At 38.5% G+C, this 22,724-nt stretch overlaps 1 protein-coding gene across 1 annotated transcript in view; it reads left to right on the forward strand.

Moving 5' to 3' along the window:
* The window catches only part of LOC114249201 (proton-coupled amino acid transporter-like protein acs), a 63,037-nt gene that overhangs the window by 25,149 nt on the left and 15,164 nt on the right, over positions 1-22,724 (forward strand). Inside the window, exons 2-3 of the mRNA XM_028182667.2 lie at positions 16,077-16,159; positions 18,875-19,009. Of these exons, the coding sequence (XP_028038468.2) occupies positions 16,077-16,159; positions 18,875-19,009 (218 nt within the window). The remainder of the gene's footprint in view (positions 1-16,076; positions 16,160-18,874; positions 19,010-22,724) is intronic.

Below are 22,724 nucleotides of genomic sequence, written 5' to 3' on the forward strand. Positions count from 1 at the left end.
TACAATTAACAAACAAAAAAAAGGCAAAGTTAGGCAATCCAGCGCTGCCGCGCGTCGTGGCTACGATGCTCGGCAGCGACGTGTCCTGGAAGGCGATGCTCGACTTCTGCGAGTCCACCATCTCGCAGAAGGAGGCAGCGGAGCGAGAGAGGGAGAGCTCTTCCCTTTCCGCACCGATCCGTCGCCGTCGAGCCGGGGGCCGGAGGCGGGAATACGCCCGTACGTCCCAGCCCCTGTAGGTAGTGGCCTCCCCCCGGTGAAAGTCAAGGGGCGACCTGAGGGGGTGAGGCCGCGCGGCGCGCTACCAGCACTCTAGCGCGCTGCCGTGGAGTGAATAGAGCGACCGGTCGACGGTGTATCGCGTCCCGACCCGGCAGGCTGGTTCTGGTCCAGCGGGGTATTCCGGGACACCAGCGGCACCGTCTGGGCGGCCCGACGGGCTGCCGTACCGAGACGGCCGACGTTTCAGAGCCTTCGATTCGGCTCGAAGGTTCCGTCGGCCAGGCGTCCTTGGGGTGAGCCGCGCCGTCTGGTTGTAGTGTTGACTGCGGTAGCCCCCCTACCTCATCCGGGTTCTGACCTCGGAGGGGATCGGACGTCGGGTGTAAGAGTGCAGGGGAGTCGTTTAGTGGGTGGGCCCTAAAATCCTTGGGCCCGCGGTCTGCTCACAACACCATGCAGATCGCAGAGTCTCACATACCCCGCGCGCCCCTTTTGCGCGGGGACCTCATAGGAGGTTCAGCCCTCTACCCGAAAAAAAAGGCAATCCAGACGCTTAGTAACAGAAGTCTATAGTGAAGTACGGGAAGCTGAAACTTTGTACGAATTTGTACTTGTCCACCTCTACGAAAATTTCGTGGAGGTGGACTATGAAAATTTATCCCACACTTATAGAGAGTATAGAGAAGGAATGCAGAATGTTAATATTTTTATAATTATTCATGAAAAATACATTAAATTAATTTAAAAAAACAGCATTACACATGCTACCATGTATTCGACACAACACATATATTCTTTGTTTATTCTCTGTCTGTGGTCAAATTTAGAATAGATTAATATTGTTCGCCTTTAATATAATTTGTCTATATTTGTGTAGTCTTGGCAAAATATTTGATTATAGAAGTATAATAAGTATTTAACAACAGAACCATAATACTGTTCAAACATAATTTCAGTTTATTATAGTCGAATTTCGTCTACCGGGTGACCACTAGTCTTTTTTTTTATTGCCCTTGTAGGCAGATGAGCACACGGCTCACCTGATGGAGAGTGGTTACCGTCGCCCATGGACTTCAGCAATGCCAGGCGCAGAGCCAAGCCGCTGCCTACCGCTTAAATAATTACTTCAGTGCGCCGCGTAGGGCACTAGTGACCGGTGGCAGTCAACGTGTTAAATACAGTGAAACCTACGCATAATGTACGCGTGATTTATCTGTGTATTGCAAACACGATCGTTTGAGGAAGCTAAAGAACTGTGTAGGTTTGGATTAGACATACGATATTTTTACTAATTACAGGAATTTTTATAGGAATTAATACGTTCTGATGACGTCAACAAAAAAACATTAACAAACTCGGATTTTTCCGACGATGACGTGTTTCTATTAAGAAATACAAGCGTTTGTGACAATATGAAAATTTCACCTTGATCTTAACATTGCGTCGCTAAACGTCTTCCGTCGGGAATTATGAAAATTTCCGCTACTCGGCGCCTCCCCAATATTTGGCAGAGCGCCCTGTCTCTTCCATTCACATACTATGCTCATATTACAATCGGATATATCATCTAAATCACATATTTTGACGGAGCGTTCGATTTGAGTATCATCGTTCTTTTAATATCAATTAGACCTGCAAACATACCATAAATAATTGAGCTAACACTAGGACAGGCTATAACCCCTTGCTGGAGTCATGGTCCAGGCGGCTGGCCGATCCTTCGGCTGGTCGTAGGACCGTCGAGGCGATTCGCCCGATTCTTGTGGATTGGGTGAATCACGAAGTTTTAGTCGGTTCGACTCCGACATACCTCGCCCTCCATCCCTAGTGGCGGGTGGGAATCCGACGATTTCTTCCTGACCCAAAAATAAATAAATAAATAACCCCATACAGATCGGTATCTTTGGTTCGTGACACTGCATTCCCATTTGAACGGTAGGAGTAATAGTTATTCTAATTATTAGATATTAGAGACGCCATTAAAAAAACTCAAGTTGACTAGATAGTGTAGAAATCAAGTGATCGTTGGTTGCACTTCAATGAACCAATGATAAACGTAAGTTAATGTGAAATTCATGAATATTTCGAAATTAAATATCAAAAATTATTGAACACTATTAATTCCAAATATACAAATGTGTAAAATCATTAACTATTCGTGTTTATTTTACTTTTAAATTCTCTGATACACCTGATTTAAAAGCTTACTGACACTAATAATAGCGTTTATAACAAGGCCTTTATCAAAAATCCACTAATACTATTTACGGTCATACTAACCAGGCAAAATGTATGCTTTAGACAGCACCAAATACAGTAACAAATACAAAACATTTATTTTGATCGCGACACCCTGGTTAAAAAGTCGCCAACTGAGCTGGAATTTTACATGTAGGTTAGTGACGTTTATAAAAATGTTCAAGGGCATTCTCCATGTTAATAGTAGATTAAATAGTGTAATCATTTAATGTATATTGTGAGTAAACTTATTTCCTTACAAAGTTAAATTACACAGATTTCGTTATCGTTTTGTCCTATAGTTGTAAGGAACAGTCGTGCGCATGGTTCATGTTGCAAGCCAGATATTTTTTAAAACTAACTTATTGTTTTTTTTTGTATCCTTTTAGCTTGTACTGTATATTGTGTGCCTAATAAATAAATAAATAAATAAATAAAAAGAGTCATACGCTATTTTAAATTTTAAATTATAAGGGTATCAATAATATTTCCAGTGTCTAAACTTAGCGAAACTTTACTTAATAAACCAAAAAAGAAATCAAATTACCGATAATAATTCGATGAAGGAATTTACAAGCAATACACACAAATGGAATAAATTCTTTAAATAAATATGACATCATATTTTCTGTGCAATATTTTTATTTTAAATAAGCAAGCACGCGGAACAAATTTCAAGTAAAGTATCTGTAACAAACAACTCGATTTTTTAATCGTATTTTTCTTTTTCATAATATAATAATAATATATAATTTTCATAATAATAAAAAAATATTTTGCAATTCCTCAAATACAAATTCGTATCTAAGAATGAAAATACTAAAATCCCAGGTATTTAATAAAAGATAGTGAAGGTTTGGAGGTGGAACGCGATGATAGTTTGTCCGAATGAAAATCAACACTGGTTGAACACCATCCTTCCGTTTAGGCTCAACTTCAATTCTAATCTGAGCATCGGTACGGTATATTATGAGTAATGGTAATTGTGGTAATGCCGTAAAGCAATCAATCTGACAGCTTAGTCATTGTTCCAATGAAACTGAACCATTCATGTTGAAGCGTCTTTGGCCTTAGGTGAACGCTTAGTAGCGAAAGCAACCTAGATAATAAATAACGAGAAGAAAGTTCATACGTGTGTTTCTTGAAATTTTTGATGTTTAATAGGTTAGGGACCGGAGAGGTCCTTGTGGGTGGATACTACTACTTTGCTAAAACAAAATTAGCGATCCCTTGGGACCCCCGTAACTCACCCGCTTAAATTACCCCCGATCGCAAGTTTTCTCTTGAATATGTAAGAAACGCGGACCGCCATGGCTCATATAAGCTAGTAGCTATAGCATATTGAAGGGGGACTATTCGACAATATAATTGCTAAATCAAAAAACTAAAAGTAAGAATAACTGATTTGAGTAATTCTTTATCCATATGCTTTTAAGTACTTTAAGCAAAAATCGCTAAAAATCTCTGTCCTTAACCTGTTAAGATGATCTGACGAAAAAAATTTAGTTATAAGAATATTCAGAAGTCGCAGATGTTAAAACGGCGTTGATTCGAATACAATAAGTACTTCTGTGTTATGTAGTACAGGTGGCAATGTGCGCCGACACCGACTGAGCTAAAAGAACATTTTTAAGTTTTTTATTATTTTTTATTATTGTTATTTTAATTAGAATTTTAAACTAAATATGTTTGATTTAAATTCCGTTACAATATTACTTGTCTAAAGCTGTAGAACGTCGTCCTCACACTACGACAGCGTGAGTTTGTTGTTTCGACTAACACGCCTTATTAAATAAATACATATGTCACAAAGTCAAGCGTGTCATAAAGTGAAGCCAAACTCCACTGTGACTATCGCTAAATATATTTAATCAAAACCCAGTCTCGAGTCAATCCGATAAGCGATATTCGTAGCAAGCAGTTTTTTTTTTTATTGTGGCATTTGCATGAATTAGCACTTACTGCCCGGTATGACGTTGTTACCGGAGCTCATAAATAACACAACGTGTATGTCGCCGAGAAGGGTACATTGAGGCATGAGGTCGAAATCTAACTTTTATAATGAGGCTGTCCCACCCTTCAAACTGGAAGGACTGTTTATTGGCAGGATGATGATAACTTTTTTTTATTGCCCTAGTAGACAGGCGAGCATACGGCCCACCTGATGATGAGTGGTTACCGTCGCCAATGGACTTCAGCAATGTCAGAGGCAGAGCCAAGCCGCTGCCTACCCCTAAAAAGTTTGCGTATTGTAAACCTCCCTCTCCCTGTCGATAAGATACGATTGTATCTAAAACAAATTGTATCTAAACAACGTACATATCTTTATTTTAAACCTGTCATTGGAATTTCGTATTCAAGATGCTATTTTCCTTAAATGTGACGTCACAGAAACCGATTTACAAACTACATATATAATACTTACAAAATTTATCTTAGTTTGATTTTATCCTCATTGTAAAAAAAATGAATAGCCAGTGTTTGTTAACGGTTCGGCTCCCAAAGGGAAATTCCAAGTCACTGACATGGAAAGATATAGGGAAATTACATTGTTATTGAAAAAAATATTATTTCAACTTAAAATGTAGTTTGAGCTGTGTGCTCGCCCCATCGGACGTGGTTTCCGAACTAACTGAGTACTCTGTGCTTAGTCCGAGATTTGTAATGTTCTCGATATCGTAAAAGTTAATTTAAATTTGTATGGAATTGGAACGGTTGCCTATGTTTGCCGCTATGGGCGCTGTTTCAGCTGCATACAAAATCAGAGTTAACTTTTACGCTATCGAGAACGTTAAAAAACTCGCACTAAGCACAATGAGTAAGTATAGCTCAATTCTCCACGCCCTCATACTATCATTCCTACAGAAGGGATGCGTCTTACTATTTTCTCTCTAAAAGAGAGTGATATTTCCCCTATCTATTTGCTGGTAGCCTAAGAGGCTATTCCAGCCTAACGCGGATGAGTAGGTGAGCTCACGGGCTCAACACGAGAGAATTTCCTAACACCAGCTTTAGTAAGAGCAATGCTTCGCAGAATCTACCTCTCTTCTTAGTCGCATACTTCATTGCTGAAGGTCGTGTCCCTGAAAGCCCTTCGTGGCTCTTTGTACCATCAGCTTCAATTTCCTTCGGGTTTCGGCTCTCTCAGGGCGGTCGCAACAGAGTCTAGTGAGCACAGCTATCTGATCTGACCAACGGTTTGGCGGCCGGCCGGCGGGTCTTTTCCCTTCTACCCTGCCCACTAAGGTCAGTTTTTCAAGCTTTTCTGGTGGTAGCCGAGCAATGTGACCAAAGTAACCAAGAACCTTCTGGTACTGATTGTCTGACAGGTTCTTGGCATAATCTACCACCGGATCGGAATCACGACACACTGAGACGATCCGGCGACAAACTCAACTGGCAAAAGAGTGAAAGGACAATAAATAGTATGAAAAAACGGAAATTTCATTTTTATTTTTCCGATTACTGCCACACTTTTAATTATGGAAACGCGCTTCGGCAGTGGAAATTTACTATAAGGCTCTTAAATAATTTCCATTAAATAGTCATCTTGTTGAAATTATATATGCACTTGTTGGATTTGCATAATAGTAAACAATCGTGTTATGCAATAAATTGCTTCATGTGCTTGTGAGTAGAGGCTCGGTCCTTAGGCGCAACGCAACGCAATTGCAAATGTTTTAGTAAAATTAATGGCTAAGGCGATGTACCAGGTATCTTTTATCCGAGATTTTTTTCAAAGAAACTATAAAATACATAAAAATGAGTCCATTTATATAATGTAAAAATGCATTTAGTTGAAATTGGCTTAAACAACGTAGTGTTTTTAAAAGGTGAAAAACCATCGTATTATAGACCACAATTGCGGCTATTTCACTCAGGCATCTAATCGCTTAGATGATTTCAAATAGAAAAAAAAACCGTAAATAAATGTAATCAATTGCATCTGTAGTACTTATAATAATGAAACACGTGCTCGTTCTCACTTTCGTTAATATTTATACATTTCAATACACAATAAGACAGACGAGCTGGCGGATAAAACGTAATTACATTAGCGATATTAATCAGCAATAGCTAATCGTAAACACTTGTGAATATAATCCACGTGATTACTTAGGCGATTTCGAAAAAGTAGGTATATTTGCTTCGGCGCTGCGACGACTACAATGAGCGACTTCGAGATGAGAGCGCAGATCAAGACACCCACAATCACTCCTCAAAATGCTGCGTTATAATCAGACTGGTAGTTTACACTGATGGTAGGACCTCTTGTGAGTCCGCACGGGAACCACCACCCTGCCTATTTCTGCCGTGAAGCAGTAACGCGTTTCGGTTTGAAGGGTGGGGCAGCCGTTGTAACTATATTCTAGACCTTGGAACTCATATCTCAAGGCGGTGGGCGGCATTTAGGTTTTAGATGTCTATGGACTCCGGTAACCAATTAACACTAGGTGGACGGTGAGCTCGTCCGCCCATCTATGCAATAAAAAAATAATAAAAACTGACTTTTACTAATAGCAAGGACTAATTAGAACTGGTAGCCTCAATGACATCTCCTTCATCAATGGTTGCAACACTCGCTTTATCTCATGTGTTGAGGAGCTCAGTTACCCTTAATCAATAAATTACCATTTAAATCAGTGCAAATTTCTCAAGGCCAATAGGAAATTTTAGTTAAGGTAATAAAATCTTATTCAAAACAGCTACGTACGTTTGTATGCTAATGAATTTTTAATGACATTTTGTTGTTCGTAATTCACTGTATTGATGATAATTTTCCATCCTCTGTATGAATGCTCAATATGTTACGTGTTAAACATATTAATTTGTTGATTCCTACGTTTAATAGAGGATGTAGGCAAGACCCAGTATTACGTTTTGAGTGTGTAAGTTAGTGTAAAATTATTTGTATCCTTGTGATTTTAAACTTCGGCGGCATAATTATTTGTATTATAAAACCCAGAAGCTTTCTGAATGGACGGCTGTCTAAGGTAGAAAGAGAAGTAGACTATGTATCATTGTTTATCTACATGGTTTAAAATTGGGATAAAGAATGAAAAATTCCAACACCATCAAATTACGGGCCCAAATATCTTTCGTTTTGAAACTTTGTTCTACAAAAAATTCTTCAGGAATGACTACAGTATTTCTCTTGAATAATAAAATCGAAACAGTCATAAATCGGTACTAGTTTAGTGCGCTAATGAATTCCGAACTAATCAGAATTTCCTCCGAGTTTCATAGTTTACAGCCTCGTAAAATATTTGAGCTTGTAATATCCAGCTCCGTTGCTCCGTAGTCTAACGTCAATCGGACACGCGCAATAATTCGCGAAAACGATCCTAAACTGGGACAAAACGTGCTGAAACAGAAGAGTTTAAAAATAAACGTAAAATTCAATGCTAATTTTGTTTCTATAAATACATGATTAAATCTATACTAATATTAGAAAGCTGAAGAGTTTGTTTGTTTGAACGCGCTAATCTCAGGAACTACTGGTCCGATTTCTGGGAAAAAATTCTTTCAGTGATAGATTGCCCATCTCTTGAGAAAGACTATAGGCTATATAACATCACTGTAAGGCCAATACAAGTGGAGCACCGATAAAGAATGTTTCAAAATAGGGGTTTAAATAGCTCCTTAACATTCTATAATTCGAAAATATTTTCACTTTCTACGTAAATGAAGTCGCGGGTAAAATTTAGCGTTATGCCAAAGTAACTATTCCACGCGGACGGAGTCGCGGGCAAAAGCTAGTAAATAATTAAGAATACAAATAGATAGAACGCGATTTAAAATTAATGCTGCATGTTTTATAATAATCATATAGAAGTAATACATAATACACATCTTAGGAATTTCATCGAGGAACAGCTTCGTCAAGCAAGGAAATGTGAAAATATTTAAAATTGCATTCCATCATAAATACGGCTCAACTGGAAAATAAAAAATAGAAACCCCCGATTTAGAGTTTGATTAAGAAATAACTAAACTACTACTTCTAATAACTAATAATATCCCATAACATTGGAAAACGATAAGTTTCAATCAGTAATTTTATGGTGTAATTGTTTTGATTTCATGACACGTGCGGCACTGGGTCCTTAGCCTTGAAAACACGTTAAAATACTTAGTCTTATTCCCTTATCGAATAACGTTCGGTCACTGAAATGTAAACAATAACAGACATCGGTCTGCAGTCGAAAATATTTGTATTGAGAATTAGTTATGTACCTACACGTATTTTCAAATGTTGGAGTTACGTGTTTGTGAAACAATTTAAAGTATTCAATTAGTAATTTTAGAACATCAACTTTATATGCGTTCTGTTTTTTTCAAGATTGTTTTTTAGATTCTCGGGTAAAAAATAAACGCTGTTGATATTTTGCTTGACTTAAATTTCTAGGAATTGCGAGTATCTTTGTTTAGAGGTTAATAATGAGCGTTAAATACATAAAAATTAGGTCGTTTTTGGTACTCCCGATAAAGCTCGTACTACAGTCTTCCATCAGGAATCTATATCGGGTTTTTTTATGGCTTAGATGAGTGGACGAGCTCACAGCCCACCTGGTGTTAAGTGGTTACTGGAGCCCACGGACATCTACAACGTAAATGCGCCACTGACCTTGAGATATAAGTTCTAAGATCTCATTATAGTTACAACGATTGCCCTACCCTTCAAACCGAAACGCATTACTGCTTCGTGGCAGAAATAGGCTAGGCGGTGGTACATACCCGCGCGGACTCATAAGAGGTCCTACCACCAGTAAGTACGCAAATTATAAATATGCGGGTTTCACTTTTATTACACGATTATGTGTATTTAGAAACAATCCAGGTCTAGCCGTAGCCTTATAGACAAAACCGTTCATCTACAAGTCCCACCAGCTAGCTCTAATAATCTCCAAGGAACATAATATTTTTCTTCCTACATAGCTTAGTAAGCTATGATATCATATATGTTATGAATCCCGGAAACATACGCATTTGAGACAAATATTTACACCGAGACTGCGAATGACAAATATCTTTGACAAAAATACGATCCGGTCATAGCTAATCACTACACCAACACGTAAAGAAATTGTTGTTCCCTCTTTTGCCTGTCCCCACCCACTTAATGGGGTTTACATAGTAACTTCATTTCGATTGGATACCTTTCCTCTCTATCATTTTACTTCCTATTGCTTCCCTTCACATTCTTCGTGAACCCTTCGAGTGTATAAACAATAGCAACCACACCGTCCAATAATTTATCGAAGATCATGAATATTTTATTCACATTCAGTATCAGAGGCAGATAAAACTATCTTTTAAGTGTGTAGAACAGAAAAACATGCTAAATTTATAACCTACAACATTACCGGGCACATAAATTGTGAGTAATAAAACATTATATGATCAACATCGTGTAGGTACACTTGAGGCAATCGCTCGATTTAAAGTCACACTTAGTAACAATACTTGTAGTTAATTGCGAAGTGCGATGCTTACTGCTGTTGGTACGGTGTACTGCTAGCACGGACGGGAAGGTACCACCATCCTGCCTTACTGCCGGGCATCCCGGTTTGAGCGCTGAGGAAGTCGTTTTTAATTTAGATTCTGATCATGTTTCAAGGTCGATGATGACATTCACGTTGTGATATCCGTAACTACTTAACATCAGGTGGGCCGTAAGCTCGTACACCCATCAATACAACGTAAAATCTATCATACCAATTAATAGGTTTGCAGATACGAAATAGAAAAAAAAAATTAGAATGTTGCCAAAAATGTATTTATGAAAAAGATAATTATCTAATCGCATGCTACTAAAGAATTTATCTCTTAGCTTGAATAATATAGCTAGACCAAAGCGTACAAATATTTCATCAGTAAGACTTAAATAATATCAAGGAACATAATAACATATTGTTTCCATAAAAATACATAAACCATATTCCTCAAATAATACTCAAATGCTGAAAGGAACAAAACGATTCAAAATTTATAATAATTTATTTAAAAAAAGAAATAAGAAAAATCGCTATAATATTAAACATCCTTAAATATTATAATAAATATCGTTGTATGAACCGTCATCATATGACATTTCACTTCTTAATCACCGAGTATTTACGATTTTAATTATATTATAATATTATAATACACGAAAAATTGGGGATGAATTTGTTGTAGTACATGGATTTAACATCCAAAGTAGATTTTTTTTGTCATAAACAATCGTTATTTGAATTAATGTTAATGATGTCGTAAAATGTACTAATTTCAAAAGGTTTAAGTGAAAAAAGCGTATAGGAACTAAAAATTTACCTTCTTGTTTTGCATTTGGAATGCTAGACTATAATAACATGGCTTTCCATCGCCTTTCGGTAGAAGCGGTAGGCAGCGGCTTGGTTCTGGCCCCGGGATTGCTGACGTCTGTGATCGACTGTGACCCACACACCATCCGGTGGCCCGTATAATCGTCTACCTACAATAAAAAAAACTTAGGTGTTAAATTGGCCTAGTGACCTTGAATGAACACCGCGTTTTATAAGATACCGTGTCTATTGCGTATTGATATTATCATAAGGAAGGATTGCTTTTAAAATATACGGGATATTTTATAATGAAAGTGCAAATGAATACAAGTATTTTTTTCACTTCATAAAATCTCTTTTGATTTACTAAAGATAAAGCTTACAATCTCTCGGTGAGACGTTGCAATTTTATACTTTATTTTTATTGGCCTAATTTGTATGTAATTGGATTGTATATTGAATCTCAATAGTTATTCAATGATAGATATAAGAACTTAATTTAATGTTTTAACAAAATTCACGACATCTGCTGTCTGATACTTAATTTTGAATGTGCGTAATCTTTGACCATTTAATATTTATTTTGTGAGCCTAAAGGAAAAGGATGGCCTAAAAGACGCAATTATGTCGGTGTTAAAATCATGCCGTATACATTTTTTCTACGAAAATGTTCACGGAGTATGAAGGAAAAACATCGTGTGATAAAAATCGTGTCCGCAAAACGTATAAAAAATCTTAATTAATGGTGGTGCGGTGCTTTCCAGCCTTTACCAGCGCGATACCACCGTCCTACCCATCTCTGCCGCGACGCAGCTATGCGTTCCAGTTTAAAGAGTGAGATGGCTATTGTACAATACAATTGAGACTTCAAACCCCATGTCTCAAGGCAATCACGTTGTGAGATCTGTAACCACTCAACACTAGGTATATCGAGAGCTTGGTCACAACTGGTGGTTTTACTGGTGGTAGGACCTCTAGTGAGTCCGCACGGGTAGATACCACCACCCCGCCTATTTCTGCCGTGAAGCAGTAATGCGTTTCGGTTTGAAGGGTGGGGCAGCCGTTGTAACCATACTGAGACCTTAGAACTTATATCTCAAGGTGGGTTGCGGAATTTACGTTGTAGATGTCTGTGGGCTCCACTAACAACTTAACACCAGGCTGTGAGCTCGTCCACCCATCTAAGCAATAAAAAAAAACCCATAATGAAATATATTTTTTATAAGTAGGAAGTATCAGTAATAAAAAAAGATTACACATGTGTTTGGTTGCATTTTATAATTGCACAAATTATTAAGTGTAATCGTTCGCGAATATATCATAGAATGAGCTCACAAGGTTAATTTGTGGTTAAATCGAATCTAACTTTAGAGTACCTATATCGCAGGAAACCGCCAACAAAATTTCAGTATAAACACAGGACCGATGGAAATTTTCGTGATTGTGCATTTAATTATTATAATGAATCATCGATTATTGCCGAATAACTGCAAAACTTGTTAGTTTTAGACACTAAACGTCTAGATCTAATTTGCTAGTGTTGTTTCAAATTATAAATGTAACTCCATTTTATAATAACTTTGATTTCAATAAAATTGCGATATTCGAAATGCGGTTGCTTTGGGACTCAAGAACTTCTTTAATTTAGGTAGCTACGCGCTCATCAAACTATGCTGTTAAAAGAAAGCCTTCACCGTAATTAATAACGAAGAAAATATCATATCTTTCTGTTACAAGAACTGTATTCGGCTGTCTTTTGAAAGAAACACAACCTTTATATCTATATTTTAAAATGTGAAGGAAAAACGTTGTATCCCTTTTTACGAAAATTGCGCGGACGGAGGAGTATGACAATTTCCCACACTTATAGAGAATATAGAGAAGGAGTGCAGAATGCTAATATTTTTTAAAATTATGCCTAAAAAATACATTAAATCAATAAAAAAAACATTACACACGCTACCATGTATTTGACGTGTGTGCACACGCATGTATACTATTTATTTATTGTCAAACTTTTGTTCTTGACGTCTGTGGTCAAACTGAGAATAGATTAAATATTGTTTGTGTTTATTAATATTTTTCTATAGTGTATGTAGTCTTGGCGAAATTTGTGATTGTAGAAGTATAATAGTCTTTGAAAATAGAATCATAATAGTGTACAAACTTGTAATTTTAATTAATTATAGTCGAATTTCTACTACCGGGGTACCACTAGTTAATATAAATTTAACTAGAATTTAAGCTATCCAAATGACACTTCCAACGTTTTGGTTCTGATTTCAAGAAACAGTAGGGCGAGTAACAATGTTAGCGAGGCAAGCAGGAAGACGGTCGTTACGGATCAGACGAGCTAACTAACTCGACGCGTTTCTTTATAAACGTTTTAAAATAGATTGATACGCCGTCAGCGAATATTATTTTGCACAATTAGGACGATGTGCAACTCGCTTTATAATTAAAAGTAGTTTTACTGTTTAATCTCGGCTTCATTATTGTCATTATATTGTTTCTGGTGTTTCGAATACTTTAAAGATTCCGCTGTCACACTAACGTCCGTAAAAAGTAGGTATAATTATTTTTCAAGAGCACCACTTAATAATTGACGCCAAAATAGATTTGTATTATCGATAAACCTTTTTTACAATTTTATTAATATTATTGAACAAATATTTCTCCTAGCTCCAAATCGCAGACATGATTAAAAACAACCTTACGGTTATGATAAGCAGCACACTACGACTTGTCACTTGTACTGCTACTGGTTAAATGTGAATTAAAACTAATAAAAATAACAGCGTTGTCGACCTTTTTGGGTGCTTTAATGATCTTTGAGGCGTCGGGTAGCCATGACCCCTTGCACGGCACCAATTGGACCTCATCGATTATCTTTGGTGCCGGTGCCCTAAACATCTATATTACCTTTAATTAACAAAGGCATTTAATTTCGGAAGGTACAAGGTACGAGCAATGCTCGCATATTTTAAGATCACAAACAGTGATGCCCTCAATAGCACTATATTGTCCGCTTAATTTACATCATTTACACACTTAGAATAAGCAGAATGCTTCGTGTTCATTTCGCTACAGCACTCGCTTCGCCGACTGGCCCTCACTACGCAGCTAAATCAATCAATTTCACGATCACACACGTGTTTGCTGTTTTCAAATCATAACGCAAATTGTGAAATCACGAAGCCAAGTGTAATTTCCCATAAAATCGTACTCATATCATCCGTTTGTTGAAGGACTCTCGATGTTAATAATTTTAATTAGCATCGCCTCAAAAATAACTTCACAATAGTATTTTCAGTAATTTGGAAACCGCAGATATTTTTAAAGGCAAGCTTACTATTAACGCCTTCATGATATACGAGGGTGGCTCTTGAAAATAAAAGATCAGAGACAAAAAAAAAAAACTATCAACAATAATTGATTAAGCAAATTTGTAAGGATCAACAAGTACAAAAAATAATCTTCATACTCCATTGAGTGTGTTATGGAATGTGGAACGTTCCGACAATTATCTCCGAACATCGACGCATTTTACACATCTATTGTACAAAATGATTCATAATCTTGTTAATAGTGGGACGCGCTGAGGAGTTTTTATATTTTTGTTTTTTTTTTTTATTGGGTGATATGGTGATTAACATATGTACTTATGTTGAGAGTGGTTTGAATCTACCAAAGTTATACGTAATGTACCAGTGGGATATCAAGGATTTCCAAATTGGTATCGCGATGCATTGAGAAGGTCCGGCAGGAAAGTCAGTGGGTTGTGTCTATGGGCTAGTTCTAGTTCTAGCTCGTCAAACTCGTCGAAGAGGACGGTGACCGGTGTATGAAGAGCCTAAAAGCAGCGTGTGTGGAAATCCGAGAAGACATGTTTCGGGTCACATATTTAAAATCCCATTGATAATAATATATCATACGTATAATTTGATCTTGTTAGTAGAGTTCTAACGCAATAAGAAACACTCGTATACACTGCAAGGAATTCAAATAGAAGAAAAATCGCTCAATTATATGTAATAATATTTAATACTAAAATTCAACTTGAAATTTAAAAATAAAATCAAACGCCAACAATTGTTCAGTTTAACAAGTTTGAATTAATATTATCGATCGAATAAAATTTTCAAAGAGATACAGCATAACAAATACCTACGCTACTACCAACTACGTACCTGTGAATTTAGCTAAAATAAATAGCCAAAAGTGTGAATGGCCTATGTGTTTCGTCGGGGTCACTGAGTTAACGCCCGGACTACGAGTGCGGAATACAAGTGCAAAAATGATAAAATACATGAGAATACAAAAATGTATTTTAGTTCTGGTCAAAAACAAAAAATGCTAATAGACTATAAATCATTTTAAATCTAAATAATAAATAAAAATATTTACAACACGTCTTTGCGATTTTTTTTAATAAGGATTTCTTTTTTACTTCGTTTTGGATTTAGAAAATCATGAATGTTAAATATTTAGGGTGTACGTATTTATTCCAGTGGCCATTGCCACATTTATCAAGGTCTGTACAGTCCGTTTCCTACAGCACGAACACAGTCTGTCTATATTTATTATTATTTATTATACTATTATTTAAAACAATAAAAAAATCCTAGTTAAAAAGTGTAAATAAAAATACTTTTATCAATTTTACAGAAAACAACATATCCGAACTAAAATTAATACTAAAAATTTTAGACCAAGATGTGAAATTTCATCGAAATGAAACAAACACATAGCTTTAGGCAAATATTTGCGTAGAATTTTTCGGAAAATATGTGTATTTACACGCTGTAATGGCTAAAAAAACATCACACGTATGTGTGAATCATTGCAATATTTTTATTTGTTTTTTTTTTTATTCATTTTGAATTGTTCAAATTATCGCATCGAAGGGTGTACATCTTTATATTGTCGTTCTTCTAAATATATTGCGAGGGGTAAAGGAAGGCTATTTGGTTTAAGCGACATTTCGCTTTTATCGACATTTATCTTTGTGATGAAAGGTCCGTTTTAGTTGATATTAGTATTAACATTTCGATGTTTTTAATTGAACTTCAATGAAGTTTACCCCATTGAAATAGTTGAAAAAGTTTGTCCGTTACGAAATTTGTTGAAATGTATAAATTTAAAGTTCGTGTAAAGTTTCAAAAAAATTTCGCTGAAAGGGTGACTGTAGATAACAACCTTATGTAGTAAAGAAGGAAAAAATCAAATTATTATGAGAAAGAAATAACTTTTATTATGTCTTTTACATCTTCTATAGTAATGTACATTAGCAATTGTTTTTGTTCCCAGGAGGCGGAAGAATGGGTGAAAAGAAATCAGACCGGACCAATGATCAACCCTTCCTTCGAACCGGACGATTTTGTTCCACACAGGTACATATTACCTATTACATATATCGTTTGAATTCGGAACGTCAAAAGTGTCAACGAGCGACGTCCGCCATGACACTTTTCCCTTTTCAATTCCAGCCGCCAAGCCACATCGATTTTATATTTCATATATTCATATATCTTTAATTTATTACATAAGGACTAATAAAGATATCAAAACAAATAAATACAGTCCACTCTCATACCACAACGATATAATATGTTAATACATATTAAATGCAATTTCTCGCACCCATTATATTCCATTAGAAGTTGACGCCTCACGTAGCTTGACTAAACTTCAAATATTCATTTTCCTTATACAGAGATTTAATGGCGTCAAAAAGTTTTTTATCAATGTTTTTGTAACCTTGGTTCGTTTTACGTGTACCGCGGTGGGATATCAAGCGTGCTTCTCATCCGAATGATCAGAGGCTTGGAGCTGAGCACGTAACACATTGCTTTCAATAATATGTGCATACGTATTTACGAGTAATATTAGTCGGCAACCGGTTAGTAATGTAGGTAGGTATTAAAAGTGTTATTGACATGGACGTCACTTGCTGCTCTGTCAACGTGGAACAGCTAAACCATCTACACGAAAATATACAATACAAATAATATAATTAGATTTGTGATTTATAATTGTTACTTTACGTTGCGATGAGACCTCGTAATCTACTAGACGCTGCTTTTTTATTTATTTTTATTGGTTGTGTGTGTGGACGAGCTCACGGCCCACGTGGTGTTAAGTGTGTTTACCGGAGCCCATAGACATCTACAACGTAAATGCGCCACCCACCTTGAGATATGAGTTTTAAGGTCTCAGTATAGTTAGTTACAATGGCTGCCCCACCCTTCAAACCGAAAAGCATTACTGCTTCATGGCAGAAATAGGCAGGATGGTGGTACCTACCCGTGCGGACTCACAAGAGGTCCTACCACCAGTAATTACGCAAATTACAATTTTACGGGTTTGATTTTTATTACACAATGTTATTTCTTCATCGTGGAAGTCAATCAAGAACATTTGTTAAGTACGTATTTAATTAGAAAAATTGGTACCCGCCTGCGGGGTTCGAACACCGATGTATCGCTATATGCGAATGCACCGGACGTCTTATCCTTTAGGCCACGACGACTTCACTCTCTTCTCTCTGTTTCTCTCTACAATACATAATAAATTAAAATTTAAAAAAAACTTAAAAATGTCAACTAAAACTTTCGCAACTTATACCAGACACCTGGTATACCAGATATAACGTATACCAGACTTATGCCAGATACCTGGTATAAGATGCATGCAGTAAAATGCAGCTATTCCTTCCAAATTACAATTCGGAAGACGTCTTCAAAACAACTAATCCATGATATTATAATAAATAAAATTAGGAAAAGTTTAAAAAAACCGTAGTGTTTATTATTTATTAGTGTTTATTTATTTAACCGTGTAGTTTAATCACAATGGTATTTCATTTAGAATTTACAATTATCGCAAATGTAATTTAAAATCTTGACACGTACGGAACTATCTATGATGTCGTCACTCCTTAATTACCTATTGTACTGCATTTATTGTCGTACTCCATCAGAATCAATAATTAGTTTACTTTAGATCACATTTTCCTACATCTAGATAATTGTGTGAGGAAGATTGGAAACGCCTTTTGTTAGGTACTCGTATTTTGTAGGTGTTTTCTTGTATTATTGCCATTGAACGCAGCCAATTGAATATGACCACAACACTTATTGGCCTATTTAATCAAATTATGCAACAGTGGATTGTTTTTAATTTAACACAATCTAAAATACAATTTCCGTGATATGTATAAAGCGTTGGTTGGAGAGCATCAAATCTTTAATGGGATTGTTATATTCACCTCCTCACCTCACCTCACATCTAATTGAAAGTGTGACCGTCGCTAGCTTCATTCAAGGCAGCTGATGCCCAAGAGCATCGAAAGACAATATCAGCCGATATCAAAGACTAGATTCTAGATTAACGTGGTATAGACATGTGATGCGTAGAGAAAAGGTGCATGTGACTAGGAGATGTATGGAAATGGTAATGCAAGGTAGAGGGCAAAGAGGTCGACCGAAGAAGACATGGATGGAGTGTGTGAATGACGATATGAAAGAGAGAGGAGTGTGTTGAGATGATGGCTGATAGAAGAGAATGAAGAGAAAAATTCGCTGTGCTGGCCCCACCTAGTGGGATAAGGTGGAGAAAAAGAACAGAAGAAGACCAAAGACTAGATTCTGCACTGAAGGCTTATATAAAAAATTATAGCAGTTTCTAACAAGTGTAAACTTATTAGGTAAATGCAGATCAATAACTAAGTAAACAACGGTTGCCTTAGCAATCCTTTAACGGGAAATGGAAGGGCATGTTAGGTTCTCGGGGTAACATTTCAAATTATATCATTCATTTTTTTTAAAATTACTCTCTCTCGTGTTCAAATAATTAGTAATAATTAACCTAGCGCTCAATGTGATTTAGTATTGATGAATTATGTAATAACCTTTTATTGAGATAATATTTGTACTAAACTGACACTGAGAAGTCGAATTCAATTTGATTTACCTAATTTATTATTTACCTTTGTTCTAATCTGTGTGCAACTGAATAAACTATTTTAAGTACTTATTATAAATCAAGACTTCACAAAGGATTTTTCGCTAGAGAACATAATTTGAATCTGTCGTTTACTTTCACAGCCTATCACCGGTGAAGGATGAAAAGAAGAAGCCTGGCGATAAAAGCATCTTCTTGGTCAACATGAAGGAGAAGGACCTTCAAGAAGTAGAGGAATACGAACCGTATGACAACAGAGTCGTAGACCATCCCACAACGTAAGTATTTAAAACAAATATTACATAATATTATAACCAACATTAAATACTAATCATAAGATTAAGTAATGAACAATTTATTGGCAGAAAGGTCTCCACCAATAGCTTGCATAAGTACACCTACTTTAAAATTTAAAGTAGGTGTACTTTAAATTTTAAACCTAACCAAGTCGAAAACCAAATGTCAAATATCCGCAAATATATTCATTTGATTGTGAGATGACACAGCAATATACAGTATTAGATTGTAATTTAAAAACTCATGGAGTTCACTAAAATGGTACTCTTCTATTTTTCATTAAGAAAAACTTTAAACAATAAAGTTAAACGAAATGTATTTCTATATAGTTATAATTCATTTATGTACAAGACGAATTAGCTGTTCGATGTCCAAAAAAGTGGGCTAATACTGACACAACGGACAAATTAGAAAAAAGTCGAACTAATTGGCAAAGTAATCTGTAAATGTAATTATGAGTTCAACCTCAAACCTTAAGGAGGACAGCGGCATACTATGCTTTGCGCAGAAAGGTTGGGTTTTTATTTAAAAAAATATGGTCTACTTATTTACTCGTCTACAAAAAAGTAATTAAAAATAAAAACATACAAACATACCGGAGCAATAATTTTTTCTTTTTTTTAATTAAGTAAAACGATTTAGTAGTCAAGGGATATAGTGATTATGTATTAAAATAAAAATACTTAAAACAGAAAACGTGATTAAATACCATGTAATCTTTTATGTATAACTATCATGTACTTGTGTCTGTCACTAAACTAACGACTGGACCCATATTTATGAAGTTATTTGTGTGTTCATGTTAGTCCCTGGAAGGCTTAGGTTTACAATTGGAGCCCGCTAGATGGAGTTGGAATCAGATTCCATAAAAAAGGATGAGTAACATCTTTCACGCCTGCTAGTATGCGATAAAATAATTGAAATTAACTATTATTTTTTTGTGATATCAGTTAGGTATCCGTATTAGATATAGGTCATTCCGATAGAGGCACCCGTCACGTGCGGACGTGCTCATCGACCACTCGATCGCCCGGTCTTTGTTCGCCTGGCTTTTGTTAGCCCGGCCATTGTTCGCGCGGCCTGTGTTTGTGGTACATCTGCCGACTAAGTGCTCTTCCTGGAAGTTTTTATTTGTTTTGTTTCCTTTTGTTGTTTCTGTGTTCGTGGTACATCTGCCGACAAACTGTTTTCCTGGAAGTGTTTAATTGTTCTGTTTCTTTTTGTTATTTCCGTTTTGTTGTGTTTTTTCTTTGTCCTGTAGTAATCGTGCCGCATCGCCACCTGTGTTCAATAGAACCGCTCAGGTCCGAGAAGTTGGGGCCTCGCCGCAAGGCGAGTGTTTTCAAGACCCGGGGCCGCCCCTCCTGGGCACTCAGCGATCATGGACGCTGTATTCGCGGAATTCCTCCGACTTCGCCACCCACAGCTCGCCTCAGAGTTTCTGGCCTTCAAGGCCGATCACACCGCGAGCCCTCTCGTGGACTCCGCCGAGCTCGCTGCTCCTGCGTCGCCTGTACCTGCGTGCAAAGCTTCTGCATCGAGCACCGCAGCCTCCGTCGTGCCTGCCGTTCCCGCGTCGCCTATACTGGCGAGTAAAACTGCTGCGTCGTCCGCCGTGGCCACCGTTCCAGCAGCGCGATCATCCGCAGCCTCCGTCGTGCCCTCCAAAACACCTGCTCGTAGGTCACCTGCGCCCGCCTCCTCGTCCTCCGACTCTGACTCGGAGATGGAGGTCGACCTCGCTCCCGTCTCATCGACGGATGGATTCACCCTGGTACAAAAGGGTAAGAAGCGTGCCGCGGAGTCTCGAGCTCCCGCGGCCGCTAAAATTAGCAAAGCCGCGAACGCGTCGCGCCCCCGCCCTCAGACTCCCGTTGCGCCTCCAGCCCGTGCCACTCCGTCGCCGCGTCCGGTGGCACAAAATAAAACCCCGACCCCTCCCCCGGTAATCCTCCAAGAGAAGGCAGCTTGGGATCGAGTTTCCCTGGCCCTTAAGGCCAAAAATATCAACTTCACGAATGCCCGTAACCTCGCGAACGGCATTCAAATTAAGCTTCGAACACCCGACGACCATAGGGCCCTCTCTTCTTACCTCCGTAAGGAGCGTATAAGTTTCCACACGTATACGCTCCAGGAGGAGCGCGAACTCCGTGCCGTCATACGTGGCATCCCTAAAGAGTTGGATGCCGAGCTAGTCAAGGCCGACCTTCTCGAACAAGGCCTACCGGTTAACTCCGTACACCGCATGCACACAGGTCGCGGAAGGGAGCCATATAACATGGTTCTCGTCGCCCTCCAGCCTACCCCCGAGGGTAAGCAAATATTCAACATCCGAACGGTCTGTAGCCTTTCCGGAATCGCCGTCGAAACCCCACACAAGAAAGGCACACCTAGCCAGTGCCATAACTGCCAATTATACGGGCATTCTTCCCGTAACTGTCACGCGCGCCCCCGATGCGTCAAGTGTTTAGGAGATCACGCCACGGCCCTCTGCACTCGCGATCAAAAAACCGCGACGGAACCGCCTAGCTGCGTCCTGTGTCGTACACAGGGTCACCCCGCAAATTACCGCGGATGCCCCCGAGCCCCGAAAATAAATCGCCGCGTCGCCCGCCAAAACCGCCTCCGAGCTTCCGGCCCAGACATCAAAGCCTCGGCACCCTCTGTGTCGCAGGCTAAGCCAGCGTTCGCTTCGGCGCCGGTGCCCAGTGTCTCGGCTTGGGCGAAACCGCTGCCGTACACGAACACGGTTACAACTCCCTCCTCCGCGATTCGTCCCGCCCCCGCAACTCGTCCCTCTCCCGCGACTTGCCCTCCGACCGCGTCCGACAATCTCGCTTTAGCGATCGACTTCTTTCAGTCGATCAACTTTGAGCGCGTTAACGCTTTGGGCGACGCCATTCGCGCTGCCTCCACTGCACAACACTTTATCGCCGTTGTGCAAGAATACGCCGACGTATACGCGTCATTAAATACGTACGTCCTCCCCTCACTCCGCCGGTAATCAATGGCGTATATAAGTAGAATAAAGCCCCTATCCGTAACGATAGGATTTTTTAACGCTTACGGTCTCGCAAATCAACGTGATCAGGTTTCTGACTTTTTGCGTGACCATCAAATTGATATCTTTTTAGTGCAGGAGACCCTACTTAAGCCCGCGCGCCGTGACCCTAAAATCGCGAACTACAACATGGTCAGGAACGACAGGCTCTCTGCCCGTGGTGGTGGTACCGTCATTTACTATAGAAGAGCCCTGCATTGCGTCCCGCTCGATCCTCCCGCGCTCGCTAATATCGAAGCATCAGTGTGCCGAATCTCACTGACGGGACACGCGCCGATCGTTATCGCGTCCGTTTATCTTCCACCGGATAAGATCGTTCTAAGCAGTGATATCGAGGCGCTGCTCGGTATGGGGAGCTCTGTCATTCTGGCGGGCGACCTAAATTGTAAACACATCAGGTGGAACTCACACACCACAACCCCGAATGGCAGGCGGCTTGACGCGTTAGTCGATGATCTCGCCTTCGATATCGTCGCTCCGCTAACCCCGACTCACTACCCGCTAAATATCGCGCATCGCCCGGATATACTCGACATAGCGTTATTAAAAAACGTAACTCTGCGCTTACACTCGATCGAAGTAGTTTCAGAGTTAGATTCAGACCACCGTCCCGTCGTTATGAAGCTCGGTCGCGC

The sequence above is a fragment of the Bombyx mandarina genome, chromosome 01 (genome assembly GCF_030267445.1).
Source record: "Bombyx mandarina strain Sakado chromosome 01, ASM3026744v2".
NCBI classification, from domain to species: Eukaryota; Metazoa; Arthropoda; class Insecta; order Lepidoptera; family Bombycidae; genus Bombyx; species Bombyx mandarina.